Source organism: Bos javanicus, chromosome 23, assembly GCF_032452875.1.
Source record: "Bos javanicus breed banteng chromosome 23, ARS-OSU_banteng_1.0, whole genome shotgun sequence".
In the NCBI taxonomy this organism is placed as follows: Eukaryota; Metazoa; Chordata; class Mammalia; order Artiodactyla; family Bovidae; genus Bos; species Bos javanicus.
Window position 1 is genome coordinate 19,933,321 of NC_083890.1, and position 17,192 is coordinate 19,950,512.

Below are 17,192 nucleotides of genomic sequence, written 5' to 3' on the forward strand. Positions count from 1 at the left end.
AAGGACTGATGCTGAAGCTGAAGCTCCAATACTTTGGCCACCTGATGTGAAGAACTGACTCGTTGGAAAAGACCCTGATGCTGGGAAAGACTGAAGGTGGGAGGAGAAGAAGACGACACAGTGAGACAGTTGGATGGCATCACTGACTCAAACATGAGTTTGAGCAAGTGTCAGGAGTTGGTGATGGACAGGAAAGCCTGGCATGCTGCAGTCCGTCAGGTCACAAAGAGTCAGACACAACTGAGCGACTGAACTGATTAGTATTGACTGTTTCTTTGCTGTCACATCTTTAAATTTTTGTTCTTCAGTGTTCTGTTCCTGGCCTTCTCTCTCTCGGAGGACCTGTACATTTCTGTGACTTCATCTACTACACTTGGACTGGTAATTCCTAAACACTAGAGTAATTGGCACTCAGTAGACAGTTGTTCGGAGAAGGCAATGGCACTCCACTCTGGTACTCTTGCCTGGAAAATCCCATGGGCGGAGGAGCCTGGTAGGCTTCAGTCCATGGGGTCGCTAAGAGTCGGAGATGACTGAGCGACTTAACCTTCACTTTTCACTTTCATGCATTGGAGAAGGAAATGGCAACCCACTCCAGTGTTCTTGCCTGGAGAATCCCAAGGACAGAGGAGCCTGGTGGGCTGCCATCTATGGGGTTGCACAGAGTCAGACACGACTGAAGTGACTTAGCAGATAGTTGTTATTCTTTAGTCGCTTGGTTGTGTCTGACTCTTTGTGGCCCCATGAACTGCAGCACACCAGGCTTCTCTGTCCTTCACTATCTCCCAGAATAGAAGTTACCTTTGTTTGTGTTCCTTGGTCCTTACTCCTTCCTCCAGCTTTACTTATTTTTTCTCAATGTCTTCCTTTATATCTCTACCAGGATGGCCCATAGTCCTTGTGAGCTCAAAATTCACAATAATTAAATCAGTATTTTTTGTTCCAATCCTTTCTCCCTGCCCTTTACAATCTACTCTTCTTCAAGAGTCTCTGTTGCACTACACACCTTGTACTACAACCAGGAAACCGTCAGGACATCCTTGACTTCTCATTTGTTTACTTCCTGTCCAAAATAACTTAAATACTGTCCAAAACACATAAGATACTGCCCAAAATACTTAAATCCATTTATAAAAAGGAAACTACAGACCAATTTCTCTTATATACATAGACACGAAAAAATCCATGAGCACCACTTTACACCCATTAGGATGGCAATTTTTAAAAAACAAAACACTAAGAGTTGATAAAGATGTGGAGAAACTGGAACCCTTGTGCATTGCTAGAGAAAATAGAAAATGATGCAAGTGCTATACAAAATCATGTGGGGTTGCCTCAAAAATTAAACACAGAATTATCATCAGATCAGATCAGATCAGTCACTCAGTCATGTCCGACTCTTTGCGACCCCATGAATCGCAGCACACCAGGCCTCCCTGTCCATCTCCAACTCCCGGAGTTCACTCAGACTCACATCCATCGAGTCAGTGATGCCATCCAGCCATCTCATCCTCTGTCGTCCCCTTCTCCTCCTGCCCCCAATCCCTCCCAGCATCAGAGTCTTTTTCCAATGAGTCAACTCTTCGCATGAGGTGGCCAAAGTACTGGAGTTTCAGCTTTAGCATCATTCCTTCCAAAGAAATCCCAGGGCTGATCTTCAGAATGGACTGGTTGGATCTCCTTGCAGTCCAAGGGACTCTCAAGAGTCTTCTCCAACATCACAGTTCAAAAGCATCAATTCTTTGGCGCTCAGCCTTCTTCACAGTCCAACTCTCACATCCATACATGACCACAGGAAAAACCATAGCCTTTACTAGATAAACCTTTGTTGGCAAAGTAATGTCTCTGCTTTTGAATATGCTATCTAGGTTGGTCATAACTTTCCTCCCAAGAAGTAAGCGTCTTTTAATTTCATGGCTGCAGTCACCATCTGCAGTGATTTTGGAGCCCAGAAAAATAAAGTCTGACACTGTTTCCACTGTTTCCCCATCTGTTTCCCATGAAGTGATGGGACCAGATGCCATGATCTTCATTTTCTGAATGTTGAGCTTTAAGCCAACTTTTTCACTCAACAATTCCACTTCTAGGTATAACTCACAGATTGAGAGCAGGGACTTGAACAAATATTTATATACCAATGTTCACAGTAGCATTTTCACATAACCAAAAGGTGGAAACAATCTAAATGTCCACTGACAGATGAATGAATGGATAAACAAAATGTGTATGTACATACAATGAGATATTAATCAGCTTTAAAATAAGGAAATTTTGAGACATCTTATGACATGGATAAATCTTGAAACTGAATGAAATAAGCCAGACACAAATGGGCATATAGTATATGATTCTACTTGTATGCGATACCTAGAGTAATCAAATTCATAGAAACAAATTGTAGATTAGTGGTTACTAGAGCTGGAATGAGGGAGAATCAGAAGTCAGTATTTAATTAGCACAGTGTTTCAGTCTGGAATGATGAAAAGCTCTGGAGATGGACAGAGGTGACTGCTACACAACAATGTGAATATAATTAATGTCAATGAACACTTACAAATGATTAAAATGTTAAGTTTTGTATTATGGATATTTTACTGCAACAGAAAAAAAACCCATCTGAAAAAAGTTTTAAAATGAATATAGGGGTGAAAGATACTATCAGATTCAATGCAGCATTATAAAAAGGATACTACATCAGCCCCACGTGGGATTTATCCCAAGAATACAAGGTTGGTTCAACATTCAAAAATCAATAAATATAATTCAACTTACAGACAATTTATATCAATAGAATGTGAAATGGTATTTGATAAAACTCAATAACCTTTCATGATAAGAGCTCTCAACAATCAAGGAGCAGAATGAACTTCCTCAACTTGATGAAAAGGATCTAAGTGAAACCTACAGCTAATATCACACTGGTAAAAAAGAGAGGCTTTCTCCCTAAATCAGGAATAAGAAAAAATATCAATTCTCACCATGTCTAGTCAAAACTGTACTGGATATCTTAGTTATTATAATAAGGTAAGAGAAAGAGAGAAAGTATAAAAATTAGGGAGATAAAACTGCATTTATTATATAGCCATATAATTGTGTAGAATTGTGCACATTCCCAAGAAATCTGTATATAAAAAAAAGCTACTAGAATAAGTTTTCGAAAATCACAAGATATAAGGTCAATATATGTGCGTGCATGTGTGTGCTCAATCAGTCGTGTCTGACTCTGTGACCGCATGGACTGTAGCCTGCCAGGTTCCTTTGTCCATGGAATTTTCCAGACAAGAATGCTGGAATGGGTGGACATTTCCTCTTCCAGGGTATCTTCCTGACCCAGGGATCAAACTTGAATCTCCTACATTGGCAGGTGGATTCTTTACCTGGGAGTCACAAAACTATAAATATAGTGCTATTTACTAACAGTGAAAAATTGGAAGCTAAATTTTTTTTTGTCAATATCATTTACAATAACATAAAAAAATGTAAAACTTAGGTATAAATCTAACAGATTACATGCAAGACTTGTTCACTGAAAATTATAAAACAGTGCTGAGACAAAGTAAAGAATACTTCAATTAACAGAGAAAGAAACCATGTCCACGGACTGGAAAACTCAATATTGCTCAGATGTAATTTCTCATACTGATCACTATCTTCAATGCAATCCTAATAAAAAAAAATCTCAAGATTATTTTCCCCCAGAAATGACAAGTGTATTCCATTGATTTAGCCAAAAAGTTTGTTACAGCTTTTCTGTAATATATGGAAAAACCTGAATGAATTTTTTGGCCAACCTAATCAAATACATTGGAAAAAGCAAAGACCTTAGATAGCCAAAACCATTTTGAAGAAAAAGAATAAAGTTGAAAGGGTAGCACTACCTAATTTCAAAGCTGCAAAAAATGTCCAGGAAATTTCCATTCACTTTTCACCCAGTCCTACCCAAATCTTGAACAACTGTAGTACACAATCAAAACCAGCAAAATGACATTGGAATAACCCACAAATTCAGATTTTTACCAGTTTTACAAGTGTGTATGGATGTCTGGTTCTACAGTAGCTCCGTGCGTAAATGGAGACCAAACGCCTGCAAAGTGGGCAGACAAAACAGCAAAGAAATACACGGGGTAATCGTGGGGAAAGAAGCATTTAACAATCTATGTAACCCTCATCATAACTCTATCCAGGTGATCCAACAAGTTCATAGACGAGATTATCAGCGACAGGCTCCGCGGCTACGTCGTTGAGAGCGCACAGCCAATGTCCGCCCCGGGGACGCCAGCGCCACCGCACGGTCCGCTCCGGGTCTCTGAGAGTTCTGGCCCAACGCCCCGAACGTACCATTCGCGCCTCCCTTTCTCCTTCGCGGTTCTTCAATGGCTCGCACCGTGCAGGGCTCGCCGGGCTCCGTCTGTCTCGGTCAGATGGCCCAGAAGGAGGTCCCTGCGTGGTCTGGGCCTCGCCAGGCCCCGGACCGGGCCGAAGCAACTCGAAGGGGCTCGGAGCAGCGACGGGCATCTGGGCTCCCCGAGGGCCCTTCTGCACCCCGAGCCTGCGTCCCCGCCGCCCCCCGGGGGGCCCGGCTCCGCCCCGCCCGCCGACGCAGACCCGCCGGCGGCCCGCGGCCGGAAGCCAAGGGGCCTCGCGCTGCAAATGCCTGCGCGGCGGCGCGACCCTGAGCGGTTGGGCCGGCCGTCGGGTCTTACCAGTCGGCGCGAGCAGGTGAGGCGACGGCGGCGGCGTTGCGGCGTGGGCGCCAGGCCGGGTATCCTTCCCTGTCCGTGTGTCGGGCGAGCCCGCGTCTGCTGGGCTCTCCTCTTAGCAGCCCCGGGGTTTCGCTGGCCGGGCCGGGCGGCGCGGCGGAGATGTGTTCGACGCCCGGGCTGCCGACGCCGGGGGCCTCGCTGGTGCTGCGGGTGTCCTTCGTGGACGTGCAGCCCGAGGTGATTCCCGTGCAGCTGTGGGGGCTGCTGGGAGAGCGGCGGGACGAGTACGTGCGGCTGAGCAGGGAGATCCAGGAAGCGGCGGCGGCTGCGCGCGGCCCTTGGATGCTGGGCGGTGCCTCGGCCTTGCCTGGCGAGTTGTGCCTGGTGCAGGTGGGGAGGCTGTGGCACCGCGGCCGCGTGGTCAGCAGGCAGGCGCAGGAGAGCCGCGTCTTCCTGCTGGACGAGGGCTGCACCATCGCGGCCGGGGCGGGCTCGCTGGCTCCCGGGCGCAGCGAGTTCTTCCACCTGCCGTCGGAGGTGCTGGGCTGCGTGCTGGCCGGCCTGGTGCCGGCGGGCGGCGGCGGCGCGGGCGGGGGAGAGCCCCAGCACTGGGCGCCCAGGGCCGTGGACTTCCTTAGCCACTTGCAGGGCAAGGAAGTGCACGGGCGCGTCCTGGACGTGCTGCTGCTCCACCGCCTGGTCCTCCTGGAGGTGCCCGAGCTGTCCCAGCAGATGCAGGAGCTCGGCCTGGCCCGGCAGGTGCCCGACAGTGTCTTCCGCTCCCTGCTAAAGCGCTACCTCTCGGCCTCCACGCCTGTCGTGGTCCCGCGAGTTCCCCCTAAGCAGGAGCAGCCTGGCCTGGATTACTTCTACCCTCAGCTGCAGCTGGGCGTGACGGAGCCCATGGTGGTTACCCAGGTGTGCCATCCCCACCGCATTCACTGCCAGCTCCGCAGCCTCTCGCAGGAGATCCACCGCCTCTCCGAGAGCATGGCTCAGGTATACCGGGGTTCCCCGGGGACTGGGGATGAGCACTCTACTAGTGCCCCCTGGGAGGAGAGAGAGGAGAGCCCAGACAAGCCGGGCTCTCCTTGCGCATCCTGCGGGTTGGATGGACTTTGGTACAGGGCGCTCTTGCTTGAGACTTTCCGGCCCCAGCGCTGTGCCCAGGTGCTTCACGTCGACTATGGAAGGAAGGAGTTAGTGAGTTGTAGTAGCCTCCGCTACTTGCTGCCTGAATATTTTCGGATGCCCGTGGTGACCTACCCTTGCGCATTGTACGGACTCTGGGATGGTGGGAGAGGTTGGTCTCGGTCACAGGTCGGTGACCTGAAGGCACTGATTCTGGGCCAGGCAGTGAACGCAAAGATTGAATTTTATTGTTCCTTCGAGCATGTGTATTACGTCACCTTATATGGCGAAGATGGGATTAATCTTAACTGTGTGTTCGGAGTACAGTCCTGTTGCTTGGCTGACCAGTTCCTTCAGAGCCAGGGCAGAGAAGAGGAGGAAGAGGAGGAAGAACCGGAAACAGCTTTTCAGTGTCAATCTTCTGCGGAAGAAATGGATGAAGAGATTTCACTCCCCACCTTACCATCTATCAAGTTAAAGATGAACACCTTCTATGATGCCCAGGTGGAGTTTGTGAAAAATCCTTCTGAGTTTTGGATTAGGTTGAGGAAACACAATGGCACCTTCAGCAAACTGATGAAGAAAATGTGCAGTTTCTATGCCTCCGCCAGTAAGCTGGATGGTGTCATCTTGAAACCTGAAGCCGATGATCTTTGCTGTGTCAAATGGAAAGAAAATGGCTATTTCCGGGCTATGGTCACCCGATTAGAGGACCAGAATGTGGATGTGTTCTTAGTTGACCGGGGCAATTCGGAAAACGTGGACCGGTATGACGTGAGGATGCTACTCCCTCAGTTCAGGCGGCTACCAGTATTGGCCCTGCAGTGCACCCTGGCTGATATTTGGCCTTTGGAAGAAAACTGGAGCCAAGAGGCAATTTCCTTTTTTAAAAAGACTGTGCTCCACAAAGAGTTAGTTATCCATGTCCTTGATAAGCAGGATAATCAGTATATTATTGAGATTCTTGATGAATCAAGAACGGGGGAGGAAAACATTAGTAAGGTGATGGCTCAAGCTGGATTTGCCAAGTACCAGGAATTTGAAACACAGGACAGTCTTTCCGTAAGTGTCCACTCTCCAGGGCATGTTTCAAACCATTTTACCATAGACGGTAACAGAATATCTTCTGCCAAGAAGGAAGAACAAAAAGCCATGAAAGATGGTAAAACTACAGCTGTTCCAGAAGTAGTGACTGACACAGCAGTTACGACAAACGTTTCAGCTGGACTTGTGCAGGACAATGAGAAAAGAGTGTCTGTTTATTCTCCTCTGGTACAGAATTTCTTGGGAATTGAGCCAGGCTCTTCTTGTAAAGGAGAGCTACAAGTTGGAACTACAGTGGAAGTCAGAGTATCTTTCGTTGAAAATCCCGGCTATTTTTGGTGTCAGCTGACCAGGAACACACAAAGATTTAAAGCACTCATGTGTAGTATTCAGGACTATTGCAACAACACAGCTCCTCCCCACCAGGGAACTACTCCTGCTTGTTTGGCAAAACGAACAGCAGATGGAAAATGGTCCAGAGCTCTAATTACCGGGGCACAATCTTCAGAGTATGTCAACATCATATTTGTAGATTATGGGGACAAAGAAATGGTATCTGTGAAGAATATTTATTCAATTACTGAAGAGTTTCTGATGGCTCAGGTTCAGGCTTTTAGGTGCAGCCTTTATAATTTAATTCAGCCAATGGGACAAAATCCTTTTCTTTGGGATGAAAAGGCAATCCAAGCTTTTATTGAATTTATAGATAATGCACAGGAAAACAGTCTTGAATTAAAGTGCACAATATTTGCTCTGGCTTCCATTCATGATGAACTGTTTAATGTGGTGGATCTGCTAACACCTTTCCAGAGTGTGTGCCATTTTTTGATACAAAAGAGACTTGCGAGACCAGTAAAATTTCAGAAACCTCTAGAGTTCTCTGTTAAGCTCCATTCTTACTTCTATTCTACACATGACATGAAAATTGGAAGTGAAGAATCAGTGTACATAACACATGTTGATGACCCTTGGGCATTTTATTGCCAACTGGGAAGAAATGCAAGTATTTTAGAACAGCTGTCCCATCATATTACACAATTAAGTCAAGTTTTGCTGCATTTAAGAACATCTCCCTTGGTCCCCGGCACATTGTGCCTTGCCAAGTATACTGACGGAAACTGGTGTAGGGGGGTAATCTTAGAAAAAGAACCAAATAAAGTATTCTTTGTTGATTTTGGGAACATTTGTGTGGTAACAAGTGATGATCTGTGCCCAGTGCCTAGTGATGCACATGATGTCTTACTTTGGCCCATGCAAGCCATTAAATGTTCGTTATCTGATATTCCTGATCATATACCGGAAGAAGTTACAGCGTGGTTTCGGGAGACTGTTTCAGATAAGTCATTGAAGGCTCTGGTTGTAGCAAAAGATCCAGATGGAAGACTGATTATTGAACTATACAATGATAGCATTCAAATTAATGCTAATATTAACGAGAAGTTAGGGCTCCGGGGTTACAAAGGTGGGACAAGGAGAAAAAAAAGCAAAGCACTCCTCTCTACAACTGAAACTCTTGAAGTGAAAAAGGAAGATGTGAAGTTGTCACCTACAGAGTATTTAAGTAAATCAGAGAACAAACCAGATGGTATGGCACTCTTAGGAGAATCATACAAACCTAAGATCAGCTCAGCATGTAGGGAACTCAAATTTTTACAGAGTTCAACAAAGACAAACTTAGTCACTCCGCACCAGGACTCTGTGGGAAGTAAAAATAATCAAGTGTCTCCATTAACAACAGACAAGAAATTAGAAAGTTCAGCGGAGCCCTCTTTGAAAGCCACAAAACTAGAAGCCTTTCTTTCAGAGAGAAAACTAAGAGATTCATGTGACAAAGGTTTGCCTCTAAAAATTTCTGAGTTCCCTAAGAAGGCCATAATGCCTGGATTTAAAACAACTGTGTATGTTTCTCATATAAATGACCTTTCAGACTTTTACGTTCAACTAACAGAAGATGAGGCTGAAATTGATCATCTTTCAGAGAGGTTAAATGATACTAGAACAAGGCCTGAATATTATGCAGGTCCACCTTTGCAAAGAGGAGATGTAATATGTGCTGTTTTCCCAGAAGACAATTTATGGTATCGTGCTGTGGTCAAGGAACCACAACTCAATGACCTTCTCTCTGTGCAGTTTATAGATTATGGCAATGTCTCTGTGGTTCACACAAACAAAATAGGCAAACTTGACCGTGTTAACGTGCTGTTACCAGGACTGTGCATTCCCTGTTCCTTAAAGGGATGTGGGGTTCCTGGGATTTTAAACCATAAGGAAGTGATGCATTACTTTTCCCAAAGGACAAATGAGACTCAAATAAGATGCGAATTTGTTCAGTTTCAAGACAAATGGGAAGTTACTCTTGCTGATGAACATGGGATCATAGCCGAAGATATGGTGAGCCGATATACATTCAGTGAAAAATCTCAACTAGGATTTTCTACGCAAATAGTTCAAGGGGCCTGTTCCACATTGGTCAGCAAAACAGACGTAGATACTTCTATGTTTCTTAACTGGTATAATCCAAAGATGAAGACTATAAGAGCTTATGCCACAGTGATCGACGGACCTGAATATTTTTGGTGTCAGTTTGCGGATACCAAGAAACTTCAGCATTTAGAAGTGGAAGTACAGACTGTGGGAGAGCAGGTGACAGATCGGAGAAGTCGTATCCACTGCCCTTGTATTGGAGATCCTTGCATAGTGAGATACAGAGAAGATGGGCATTATTATAGGGCCCTTGTCACCAGTATTTGTGAAGATTATCTTGTGTCCATCAGGCTTGTGGACTTTGGAAACATTGTAGACTCCGTGGACCCGAAAGCACTCTGGAACATCCCTTCTGAGCTTTTGGCTGTGCCCATGCAAGCCTTTCCATGTTGCCTCTCAGGATTTAATATTTCACAGGGCGCATGCCCTCGTGAGGGATGTGACTACTTTTACGAAATAGTCACAGAAGATGTGTTGGAGATAACAATATTAGACATCAAAAGGGACGTTTGTGATATCCCTTTAGCCATCGTTGACTTGAAAAGCAAAGGTGAAAGCATTAGTGAGAAAATGAAGAAATATTCTAAGATTGATATGCGTAGCAGTGATCTGAGGTATGAAAAAAATGATGCAGAAGTAAAGGGAGCTCTCGGGGTCCCCAGTCCTGACGTTGGACTTAAGAAATCAAGCAGTAAAACTGGACGAGAGAGAATACTCCATGTTGAATCCCAGACAGCTGAGCTCTTGGAAAGACTCAACAAAGACTTAAACATCCTTGAAACGCAACCAGGTAAATTCTATGACCCCAAAACTGATAACATTTTTGAAGCTTTTGAAAACCCAGGCAAAAATAAGATTGGCACCGAGTTGCTGGAAGAAAAAGTCAAGGGCCTATTGGGTGACAAAACAAAGTTTGGTGATAAGTACCCAATGCCAGGATTTAACACATTCTTACCACGTGCCACCGAGGCAAAGGAGGTCCTGGAACTGAATTCTCTCGAGGTACCACTTTCTCCTGACGATGAGTCCAAAGAATTCCTGGAGCTGGAATCCATTGAGTTGCAGCATTCCCTGGTCGGGGATGAGGAGAAAGAAGATCTGGACCTGGTGCCTCCAACCATGACTCTTCCCCAAGGCTGTGACCCAGAGGTCACCCTGCCACCATTGCCAGGGCAGCTGCCCCTCAACTGTGAAGACGAGAAACAGCCTGAACTAGAACTGCCTACAGCCCAGCTGTGTCTGGAGGACAGAATAAACCCTTTGTCTTTAACAGCTAGTCAGAAAGCCCAAGAAGCCCTGTGCACTGAAGACATAAGAGGATCCAGTTGTGCGGAAAGCTTTGATGAGGAGCGGAGGCTGCACCTGCGCAGACAGACTTGCGATGCCAAGATGCAGATTGAAATGAGTATCTTTAAAGAAGAATTTACAGAATGTACAAGTAGAGATGCCATGTCATCATTGACCTCTCTGTTTTCTGAAGAAGAATACAAAGATGCAAGGAAACACAATTACACCTTACCAGATCATATCCCAGGTATGTGCAGTTTTTGACCCCCCATTCACTTTTATTTAGCTTAGGGAAAAACAGTTATTTATCTTAAAAAGAAGAGAATAATTCTTACTGAATTAAAAAAATAATTTGAGGGGAGTTGAAAACCTGAAAAGAGAATTAGATTTGGATTTTTATGAAGGGTATTTTAAACATGAAGAAATTAAGGGATGAAATTAATGTGAAATAATACTTTATATGCTGTGTAAAATGCTGAATTATTTTTGCTTTTAAAAATAGAATGCTTAAAATCTATGTCTCTAAAAAGTAGTCCCATTTCAAATGTAAACAGATCATCTCTAGATCAAGACATTACGTTTTTTGGTCAGTTTTTAAAAATATGTAGTGCTCCTTTGCCAAGCTTATTGTAGGCATGAATTTACATTGGGGATCATTTTAGCAGAGTTTTAAAACAACTGGTTTTCTTCGTACATATACTTTGCTGTTCATTTTGAAACACTTAAAACAATAGAGTTAGGGAGCCTATATTAATCAAGAAAGTTAACAGCCACAAGTAAATATTGGAGAACACTTATTACCATTACCTTTTTTATACGTTTTTTATAAATTATTTTTGCTGCTCTTTTCTTGCCTACGTAATAAGATTTGAAAGTTACACAAAATGGCTTATCTTTTAGGTTTTTTAAAAAAATCAATGTTAGACTTTTAAATGTCAATTTTATTTACTCGATTGTTGCATAATTACAATATTATTACACTGTACGAAATAGAAAAAACAGTAGACTAAGGAGAATGAAAATCATCATAATTCCACCACCAAGAAATGGCCACTGTGAGTGCTGTGATGGTGCGTATACTTCCTTCATCTGTGTCTCACCCTTTCCCTGTGTCCACATACACACAGTTTTAAAAACTAAATAGAGATCATGTTATTTAGGGAGACAGAACACGTTGTACTGTGCCATGATACCAATGATATGGGAGTACTAAATGCATCGTAGGGAAATGCTTTGCTTGCATGTCTAACATTAAGAAATTAAGAGACATGCTTTGACTCTTGCTGTATTCAATCTGGCAGCTCAACCAGAGAACACGTACACTCTGAAAGGATTTACTGTCGGATCCAAATGTGTTGTGTGGTCAAGTCTCAGAAACACGTGGTCTAAATGTGAGATTTTGGAAATAGCTGAAGAGGGCACAAAGGTATGTAAAATTGCAGTGAAGTACTTTGTCTCAAAATGTACTTGCAGATTGTTAAGGAAATTTTACCAAACTTTACCAGATTAGAAAATCCCATTGAACAGATTAGTTACCTGCTCATTCTCTCTGATAATTGATCCAATGCAAAAACCATTTTAAAAGTTTATATTTAAACATTCAGGGCTCTTTTGTCTCCCTGGAATCCTATCAGTCACTGAGTTCCATACTTTCCACTTATCTCAGTTAAAACTGTTTTTATTAATGCCACTATTTTGGTTAAGTTTCTCATTTCACAACTGTTGGTGTTAGTTACTTAGTCTTGTCCAATTCTTTGCAATCCCATGTAGCCTGCCAGGCTCTTCTGTCCATAGAATTCTCCAGACAAGAAACTGGAGTGGATAGCCATTCCCTTCTCCAGGGGATCTTCCCAACTCAAGGATCAAACCCGGGTCTCCTGCACTGCAGGCAGAGTCTTAACCGTCTGAGCTACCAGGGAACCAACCCCGACTAGCTTCCTCTGATAACCTTCTATTGGTTTACCTCTTGTCTTCCATCCGTTGCTTCTCCACATTGCCAGTGTGGTGTTTGTCAAATGAGAATCTGACTATTATTCCCTTGTGTAAAATCTCCTTGAAACCTTCAGTAAATGGTGTTTCTCCTGTGGTTTGAAAAACCACCTGTGTCAGAATCCTTTGCCACATTTCCTAAATATTGATCCCTGGACTTTTCCCTCGCTGGCTGGCTAATGAAGAATTTCTAGGGGGAAGGATTAGCAATGTGCAGACTTATACCATGAGAATTTGAGAACATCCATCTTTGATGTCTAGGCATAGATACTCAATATGTTTTTTGGGACTGATGTACCATTGAGTTGAAATGCAATGTTAAAGTTCAACAAAATCATTGTGACTGCCTTTTAAAGTATTTCATTTGATAAAGGACACTGTGTAACTAAACATAAATCAGTGACAGTGTTTGGAATTACCAGTTTTTATTACTCTTTCTCTCTTGCAGGTTTTGGACCTTTCAAACGGCATAGAGGAGGTAGTAAACCCTGAGAATGTCTGGAATGGTATACCCAAATTGGATAGGAGTCCATCTGAGGTATGAGTATATTTAAGCAGTAATTAGTAAGGCTGTTGTTCATTGTGAAAGGTAACCTTGTTACTGAAAGGTGCAGGTCCCGTGGCTCACCGCTTAGAAACCATTAAAGAGGCCAGGTTAGTGGAAAGGAAAGTTTGCTTTATTTCAGATGCTGGCATCTGGGTTGGGATGAGGGCAGGGCGGATGTCTGTCCAAAGGCTCCCCCCACTGTCAGTAGGCAAGAGCTTTTATAGACAGAAGGAGGGCACTACCTGTAGAAACAACAGTCATCTCTGGCAGTCATCCTGAAACTGGTCATCAGTGGTCTGACCAGAGTCATCTTGGTTGTTTTAGGTAGTTGATCTTCAGTTCCAGGGCCAGTTTGTTTCCATTTCTTTGAGGCCAATTATGTCAGGTTATGTCATGGCTAAAGTCTGATCATCATGTAGTTAATTTCTCTATCTGGTATTTTAATATCTGCAAGACAGCTCACAGGATATGGCTCAGCATATTATCTACAGCCCTTGAGAAGGTCCTTGACTATGCTTAATGACTACATTGTTATTATTTGGTCTCCTTTGACTATTTTCCCTTGTTTCTGAATTTTCTCACTTTTCTGATTAAATTGATTTTCAGACAAAAGGCAGGCTGAGGACACAGTGGGGCATGGACCATAGAGTCCTGCTCTGTTTCAACTTGAACTGTTTTCTAAGCATTTGTGTTTAGGAATAATGGAAGAAAAAACACTTGTAATAACAGCAATGGAAAACAGCAACAACACAATCAATGCTTCTGGATTTTATGCCCTGTATCTTTTTGGGAAAACTATTTATTAATGTTTTCCTCCTTGATTTTCATTTTGGGATTAAAAAAAGGAAATTGTTTGTTGTTTCTGACCTTGATAAAATACATTTGATGCAGAAAATCTGAGAAAATGGTAACGTTAAAAAGGAGAAAGTAGCAATCACCTATAATACATCCATCCAAAGACAGATTAATCAGTTTGATTTTAATAATTTTTGTTTATATGGGATATAAACATATCAGCAATATATTTTGAACATGGTTGATTTCATCGTACATACACACATAAATTGTGTTTTTCAGTTAAGATTATATGATAGGTGATTTCCTGGGCTATGTCTAGATACTTGAGTTTATCCTGTTTGGAGTTTGTTGAACTTCTTGCTTCAAAATCTGTATTGGATAGTTCCAATATCTAGTCATGTCAGGGTTTGCATCTACTTAATCAGATACAGACATTCAAGTGATCTTTGTTAAATAATCTCTTGGAATTTCTTTGGAGATTTTTTAGTTTATATGGTGATTCAGTTTGTTGGATGTTCCTGGTTAATGCATGGTCTTTTTCATAAGAGGCAGACTGGTTCTTAGAATTGAGGCATCAGTTCAGTTCAGTTTAGTCGCTCAGTTGTGTCCGATTCTTTGCAACCCCATGAACTGCAGCACGCCAGACCTCCCTGTCCATCACCAGCTCCCAGAGTTCACCCAAACCCATGTCCATCGAGTCGGTGATGCCATCCAACCATCTCATCCTCTGTCGTCCCCTTCTCCTCCTGCCCTCAATCTTTCCCAGCATCAGGGTCTTTTCAAATGAGTCAGCTCTTCACATCAGGTGGCCAAAGTATTGGAGTTTCAGCTTCAGCATCAGTCCTTCCAATGAACACCCAGGACTGATCTCCTTTAGGATGGACTGGTTGGATCTCCTTGCAGTCCAAGGGACTCTCAATATTGAGGCATGTGGAGAATGAAATCAGCTCTTGATGACTTTAGTGTTATGTGAAAGTATGCACCAATGAAAGAGAACAAAGAACTATTTGCCAACATCATCCTGCTGCTGCTGCTAAGTTGCTTCAGTCATATCCAACTCTGTGCGACCCCATAGATGGCAGCCCACCAGGCTCCGCTGTCCTTGGGATTCTCCAGGCAAGAACACTAGAGTGGGTTGCCATTTCCTTCTCCAGTGCATGAAAGTGAAAAGTGAAACTGAAGTTGCTTGGTCGTGTCCGACTCTTAGCTACCCCATGGACTGCAGCCCACCAGGGTCCTCCATCCATGGGATTTTCCAGGCAAGAGTACTGGAGTGGGTTGCCATTGCCTTCTCCGAACATCATCCTAGTAAAATATAAAATATGCCAATTTCATAATCTTTAGGAGAAACTTTGTATGATAATAGATATAGTGTGAGGACTAAAATATTTTTTTAAAAATCATATCTGTAGGAATAATTCCCTGTAGTAATTAGAATACACATCTTTTCCCTCTCCCCATTTTTACAGGACATGAATTTTGTCATGGTAGCACCCACATAAATAATCTTCTTGGGCACTCCCTGGTGGTTCAGAGGTTAGGACTCCATGTGTCCACTGCAGGGGACATGGGTTCAGTCTTTGGTCAGGGAACTAAGATTCTGTAAGCCACAACACAGTCCCCCCTACACCGCGCCCCCCTCCCCATTTTTTTTCTTATTTATACATTTCTTCCTCAACCTGAGGTTTTTCTCTTTTTGTTTCAGAAAAGAGGCCTGGAGATGATACAGATTTAACTGTGGATCTGTAAGTGTGGTCAGTCAGTTCAAAGCTGCTCTGAAATAAGTGCCATCTCAACCAGACCAACAAAAATATTTGAGAAAATTGAGAGCATGTAAATACAAGATATTGTCATTTTTGAAAACTTTGTGTTGAAAACAAAACAGATCTCAGACTCCCTGTGTGGTGTATTTATAGTGTTGTTTCTGTATATATTGAGTTGAGATGTTTCCTCTCCGTTTAAATGTGTCATCTTTCTAATCAGTTGGGAGGATTTATTTGGCTAAACAGTTTGCTAACACATTACTCACATTGCAAAAAAAGGAATATTTTGGTTTCTTCTGAATAATAGTTTAAGATAGAAAATTATAGGTTTCTGACAAGCATAATATATGATGCTACTTGGGGGGATGGCTTTGTTAGCAGTAACTCCTTCAAAATTTTTGTTTTGTTTCTGAAGCTTTGCTGTTCTAGTTTTGACTAATACTCTGTTTGAATTTAGAAGTATACTAATATGACACAAAATTTGAATAAAGTTTGTCCTTAAAAGTATAATTTCATTTCATTAAAAAGAAAACATCTGGGACTTCCTTGGCAGTTCAGTGGTTACGACTCTGAGTTTCCACTGCAGGGGGCAGGGGTTCAATTCCTGAGGACCCAAGGTACAAAGAAGGAAAAAAAAGAGGAAGTCTGTGGTCATGGAACAAACCACAATTCTACAACTGGGGATACATAGTAATAGTAAATGGTAGCTTTCCTGTTAGTCCCTCATTGTCCTTCCAATGCACTTTTTTTCATGTAATCCTGGATTCTGAGGTGCATATTAATATTACCCATATTTTATAGGTGAGAAAGTTGAAGCTTTTCAGAGAAGATAAATAATTTGCCTGTCAAAGAGCTAGCAAATCTCAGAGGCTTGAGCAAACCTAGACCCATCTAACTTCAAAGCCCATGCTTTTAAAACAAGGCTTTGCATAGGTGGCAGCACACAAACAGACCCTAACATTAGGAAATGGATCTTACCTGTACGCGGCTTACTAGATATGTGACCTGGGCAGGTTATTATATTATTGTTCAGCCTTGATCTTCCTTAGCTGTAAAATGGGGATAATAAAACTTTTCTTGCAGTGTTTTTAAGATAAGAAATAACTTAATGTGCCATGGGAAATAGATGGGGAAACAATGTCAGACTTTATTTTTTGGGGCTCCAAAATCACTGCAGATGGTGACTGCAGCCAGGAAATTAGAAGACGCTTACTCCTTGGAAGGAAAGTTATGACCAACCTAGGTAGCATATTCAAAAGCAGAGACATTACTTTGCCAACAAAGGTTCGTCTAGTCAAGGCTACGGTTTTTCCTGTGGTCATGTATGGATGTGAGAGTTGGACTGTGAAGAGGGCTGAGCGCCGAAGAGTTGATGCTTTTGAACTGTGGTGTTGGAGAAGACTCTTGAGAGTCTCTTGGACTGCAAGGAGATCCAACCAGTCCATT

At 43.0% G+C, this 17,192-nt stretch overlaps 1 protein-coding gene across 1 annotated transcript; it reads left to right on the top strand.

Annotated features, from left to right (window-relative positions):
* The first annotated feature begins 4,729 nt into the window (after window positions 1–4,729).
* Window positions 4,730–16,256, top strand: TDRD6 (tudor domain containing 6). The gene is made up of 4 exons (XM_061398345.1): window positions 4,730–10,896; window positions 11,951–12,075; window positions 13,087–13,176; window positions 15,689–16,256. The coding sequence occupies exons 1-4, from the start codon at window positions 4,863–4,865 to the stop codon at window positions 15,716–15,718; spliced, it is 6,279 nt and encodes a 2,092-aa protein (XP_061254329.1). The 5' UTR covers window positions 4,730–4,862; the 3' UTR covers window positions 15,719–16,256.
* The last annotated feature ends 936 nt before the right edge of the window (window positions 16,257–17,192 follow it).

Excerpts from the sequence above, each read along its gene's own strand:
- TDRD6 (XM_061398345.1), top strand. The coding sequence starts at position 4,863 with ATGTGTTCGACGCCCGGGCTGCCGACGCCGGGGGCCTCGCTGGTGCTG. Across the intron at positions 10,897-11,950 it reads CTTACCAGATCATATCCCAG|CTCAACCAGAGAACACGTAC; the intron begins GTATGTGCAGTT and ends TCAATCTGGCAG. Across the intron at positions 12,076-13,086 it reads TAGCTGAAGAGGGCACAAAG|GTTTTGGACCTTTCAAACGG; the intron begins GTATGTAAAATT and ends TCTCTCTTGCAG.